The sequence below is a fragment of the Microtus ochrogaster genome, chromosome X, assembly GCF_000317375.1.
Source record: "Microtus ochrogaster isolate Prairie Vole_2 chromosome X, MicOch1.0, whole genome shotgun sequence".
NCBI classification, from domain to species: Eukaryota; Metazoa; Chordata; class Mammalia; order Rodentia; family Cricetidae; genus Microtus; species Microtus ochrogaster.
In genome coordinates this window covers 50337163-50342699 of record NC_022026.1, presented here as the reverse complement: position 1 = coordinate 50342699, position 5537 = coordinate 50337163, and the positions used below count along the sequence as shown (strand labels likewise).

General features: G+C 40.0%; 1 protein-coding gene across 6 annotated transcripts in view; it reads left to right on the top strand.

Moving 5' to 3' along the window:
* Rps6ka3 (ribosomal protein S6 kinase A3) overlaps window positions 1-5537 on the top strand; it is a 117876-nt gene that overhangs the window by 107139 nt on the left and 5200 nt on the right. For all 6 annotated transcript variants that reach the window (XM_013350574.2, XM_005358806.3, XM_013350573.2 and 3 more), the window contains one exon: window positions 4798-4938. In XM_013350574.2, coding sequence (XP_013206028.1) covers window positions 4798-4938 — 141 coding nt within the window. The remainder of the gene's footprint in view (window positions 1-4797; window positions 4939-5537) is intronic.

The following is a 5537-nucleotide window of genomic DNA, read 5'->3' as shown; positions in this document are numbered from 1 at the left end:
AAATAAATAAGATTATAAAGTCTGAAGAGAAAAAATATAACAAAGATAGTATTCTTTATCTCAGAGACCTCACAGTCTGGCAAAGAAACAGCCCAAAATGTGCAGTACAGGAATTGCTGTAATAATACAGTTTTGTGCTAAAAAAGATTACAGATGATACCGGACAAGAAAGCAATGGGGGAGGTTTCCAGGCAGATGAGGAGGTTATAAAAGTTGTATTCTGTCTCATGATGAGGGAGCTCAGTACATGCCAGTTAGGTGGTGATGGGAGCATGAGAAGAGCAAGTGCCTCCAGACTGGTCGTTTGGTTGACTACTACAGCATGCACAAGCAAAGATGGCTGATGAACCTGAATTGTAAACTGCTTTGTGGCTCATACTTAGGATTATTGGGGGGGGGGGGACTACCACACTAGACAAGCATGGTAGTGCACATGCTTTTAATCCCAGCACTCAAGAGGCAGGTAGGTCTCTGAGTTTGAGGCCAATCTGATCTACAGAGAGAATTCCAGGACAGCCAGGACTATATAGAAAAGGCATCTCAGAAGAAGAAAAAAAGGAAAACTACTAAGCTGTGTGCAGTGATCAGATTTTCCATTTTTAATTTCATAGGACAGTCATTTTCATGCATGGAGCCTGCCACAAACTGTCAATATCACATATGAGGTCATATGAAGAAATATTACTAATAACCAGAGTATTAGAACTTACACATCACACGCTATTTTAGTCAATTAAAACTAGTTGATCTCTATTCCTTTGCATTCATTTGCACTCCAAAATGCTTTTTTTAGTGAAAGACGAGGATGGATACACACACACACACACACACACACACACACACACACACAGCGAGAGAGACAGACAGAGAGTTAAGACACCTGATTGTAAGCATCATGTAAAACTACATTACCCACAAGTGGAAAAAAGGATTATGTCGATGTAGGTGTGTCCCTTCAAAAATAAGTTGCCTGAGCCGGGCGGTGGTAGCGCATGCCTTTAATCCCAGCACTTGGGAGGCAGAGTCAGGTGGACTCTGTGAGTTTGAGACCAGCCTGGTCTACAAGAGCTAGTTCCAGGACAGGCTCCAAAACCACAGAGAAACCCTGTCTCGAAAAACCAGAAAAAAGCCGGGCGGTGGTGGCGCACGCCTTTAATCCCAGCACTTGGGAGGCAGAGTCAGGTGGACTCTGTGAGTTTGAGACCAGCCTGGTCTACAAGAGCTAGTTCTAGGACAGGCTCCAAAACCACAGAGAAACCCTGTCTCGAAAAACCAAAAAAACAAAAAAAGAAAAAGAAAAAAAATAAGTTGCCTGTGTGAACATTGTAAGTAGTTTGTGTTACATAATGTCTATGAGAAGAGAACAGGACCACAGCTGCCCTTTAGTGAGTATTTACTCGCAAAGCGCTCTGCTAACTGTTTAGTTTGCATTGTTTTCCTTACAGCTCACTGACCTAAGATTATGGGTATTACTTGTAAGGTTTTATAAATTTCAGATCATTAAAGGCGAAGACCAAAATTATAGCAGTTACAGTGGAATCTGAGGAAAATGAAAGGAAAATTTAGAAGGCAAAACAAACTTCATAGTTTTATTGAACATAAACATAGCATGCAGTCCACAATGCCACTTCAGGCAAATGTAAGAGTGTCTTTCACCAAGTGTTTGGATACATAAGAAGCTTTGAGATTGGCAGTAGTTGAAGATTTGGCATAATGAATTTAAAATGCTTATATAATATAATTATGAGATGTTTGGCCATTAGGCAACTGTCCATATAGCTGTAGGTCTTAGAAGTCTGTGGTGAAAAAAAGAAGAAGTCTGTGGTGGAGTTTGAAGGAGTTGACATCACCTATAGTAGCTAAATTATGATGATGATGATGATGATGATGATGATGATGATGATGATGATGATGATGATGATTAATGAGATTATCAGAGCATAGTGATAGAAGAACCAAGGGATTTCAGCAAAATGCTTCCATTTAAAGAGAAAGCTGCGGGGCTGGAGAGATGGCTCAGAGGTTAAGAGCACTGGCTGCTCTTCCAGAGGACCTGAGTTCAATTCCCAGCAACAACATGGTGGCTCACAACCATCTGTAATGAGATCTGGTGCCCTCCTCTGGTGTGCGGGCATACATGGAAGGAATGTTGTATACGTAATAAATAAATCTTTAAAAAAATAAAAATAAAGAGAAAGCTGGGCCTGGTGCAGAGAAATATATACCTCAGTGGTTGAATTCTTGCCTAATATGTGTAAGGCCTTCCCCAGAATCGTGAGGGACAGAAGGAGGGAGGGCAGGCAAAATGAGTAGCCATTGAAGGGTTAGCAGTAAAAGAAAGAGAAGTTTGAAATGATTTATCTTAGTCAAACACAGAGATGTTATTAAAATTATAATTGAGTTTTATTTTACCCCTGGAAGTTTTGCAACATTTACTTGAAGCACTTCAGCCTATTTTCAGAATTTGATAGGATAGTTTTTTATTTTCACATTTTGATGTTTTTACCTTTTATTTATACTTATTTATTTTTTACATAGAGTGTCACAATGTGTTGCCCAGGCTATCCCCAAACCCCTGGCTTTAATGAATCCTCTTTCAACCTGCCAAGTGGCTAGGACTACAGGCATGCATTGCTGTTCCTGGCTCACTCTTTAATTCCAATTCTATTCCATTCTGTTATTAGCTGTTAATAATAACCAAGAAAGACTGCAGATGTCTAAAACAGAAGAGTACCTAGAATACCAACTCCCAAATTGCCAATATCTAGTCAGCCACCAGATTCTGTCAAGAAATCTTTTCTACCCAGGACTGATGGTACATTCCTAAAACCTTAGCACTTGAGAAGCTGAGGAAGGAAGATTAGGTATTCAGGGTTATCTGTGACTACTTAGTGAGTATGAAGCCTGCCTAGGCTATTTGAGATGTCTTTAAACAATAACAATAAAAATAAGTAAATCTCCAGGTTTTTGCCCCTCCAAACGATTTTTCTCCTAGATTTAAGGAGTATAAACTATTAAATTGCAAACTTGACTACCTTACCATCTTACTTAGTGCTTTATTGTTCTAGAATAAGTCCATATTTGTTAATATGGCTTGCAAAGACAAAGACCTTCCTCATCTTTCTATTCTCAACATCTTCCACCTTGCTGGCTTTTCATGTTCTCCTTCACAACAAATTTCTATTGTAGCCACATTGCATTCTAGTCAGTTCCTCAACTGTGACATTGTATTAGTTACTTCCTATTACTATGATAAAGCCCCATGACCAAGGCAACTTGGAAAGTATTTAATTGAGCTTGCAGTTTTAGAGAGTTAGAGTTCATGATGGAGCAAATGCATGGTGGCAGAATCAGTAACTCACATCTCAATCCACAAGCAGGAGGCAGAGAAAGCTAACTTGAAATCGCAATCATCTTTTGAAACTTCAAAGCCTGTCCCTGGTAACACTGACACGCCTCCAACAAGAGCATACCTCCTAATCCTTTACAAACAGTTCCACCAACTGGGTGTTGCAGGAGGTCCTTCCGCTCCAGCCTATAATCGCTGAGATACCAGCCCATTGGGGCATGGTCTCTCTCCCTTTAAAAAAGCGGCCACTTCCCTCTCCTCTCTCTCTTCACTTCCTGCTCCACCGGCAACTAGACTCCCATCCTGGTTGTGCAAAGGGCTGTTGTCTGGGACGGTGATCTGTAAGTTTTTTCCCCTTTAAATAAATATCACCATATTAATCATAATTCCAAACTGGTGTGGCATTGTTTGCGACTTACGCCTACAACTGGGGACCAAGTATTGAAACATAGGAACCTACAGGGGCCATTCACATTCAAACCACCAAACACATGTTTTCTTGTACCTTAGGGTTTTCCTCCAGATCCATTTCCTTTTGTCTACCCGAGATGTTCTGCTTCCTTCATACCTTCTCATGTCCAGCTCTTACCGACTCTTCAGGGCTCACCTTTTTTTTATTCAGTGCTTCTCAACCTGTGGGTCATGACCCTTTGGTTGCATACCAGATATTTCCATTACAGTTCATAACAGTTGAAAAATTATTGTGGTGAAGTAGCAATGAAATCATTTTATGGTTCGGGTCCCCACAACATGAGGAATTGTATTAAAGGGTCACAGAAGTAGGAAGGTTGAGAACCACTGCTCTTAAGAGTCAGTTTTGCCAGCACTCAGGAGACTGAAACAGGATTGCCACAAGTGTGAGACTAGACTGAGCTACTCAGAGTAGCAGGCTAATTGGGGTACGTGGCAATACTCTATCTCAAAAAAGTAACAATCAAAAGCGACATTTTTGTTGTTACTGTTTTTTTGAGACAGGGTTATTCTGTATAACATCCCTGGCTGTCCTGGAACTGGCTCTGTAGGCCAGGCTGGCCTTGAACTCTCAGGTGTCTCTTTTCTTTTAGCTACTCTTGGAACTTGTTCATCCCATCAGGGACTTTACCTTGCTTTGTAACTGATTCTTTATCTCTCCCTTACTGAACTAAAGCTTTATAAGGCCAGAACTCTCTGAATAGTATAAACCTCTAGAATTAAAACAAAGTTAAGAAAAGCTAGAATAAACTCATCCTTTTCACAATAATAAAATTGTGGTACTTGGGAAAGAGAAAAGAGAGATTCAAATATTTTTCTTAACAAATTTATCCTAATATTTGCTTTGTTACCAAAGGACTGTTACCAGGAAATGTAGCATCATAAAAGCTGAATAAGAATGCTGACAATATCAATCATAGAAATGAGAGGAAAAAAGGAGAATTAACCTTGTCTTATTTTTCTCCTTTACCTGATAGGACCTGGTGTCAAAGATGCTTCATGTAGATCCTCATCAGAGACTGACTGCTGCTCTTGTGCTCAGACATCCTTGGATTGTCCACTGGGACCAACTGCCACAATACCAACTAAACAGACAGGATGCACCACATCTTGTAAAGGTGAGCGGCCCTATATCCAGTTATTGCTTTCTGTATGACCTGCAGGATGGACAAGGCCAGCTGAGCCTCCAAGAAGTCTGTCTTCATGCCCAAGCAACTTTTCCTTTCTAGTATGGGATTCTCATATATGGGTACCTAACGCTTGGGGACATGGTGACACAAAATGTCAGTAATTAAGTTAGCTTAAGGGAAACGTTTGTATTTCTGTCATCACTGTCAGTAAAGACAGAATCTATGAACTTTTCTAAATGAAAGATCGTGGTTTATAGCCTCTCATACAACAGAGCCATAAAGACAAATTAAATGGCCCTAAGAAAAATGAGGACTGTTCTGTTTGAGCCCCTCCCTGTCCTTTTGTCATACAAAATTTCAACCTCTCACACTGCCTCAGTTTAAGTTAAATCTGAAAAATTAACCAGAGGTTATTCTTATTATGAGACTGATAAAGATCTATATTCATATACATATGAAAATCTCTGGGGGAACCTTTATTTTATATTTGTATACATGCCTTTTTTTTTTTTTTTGGTTTTTCGAGACAGGGTTTCTCTGTTGCTTTGGAGCCTGTCCTGGAACTAGCTCTTGTAGACCAGGCTAGT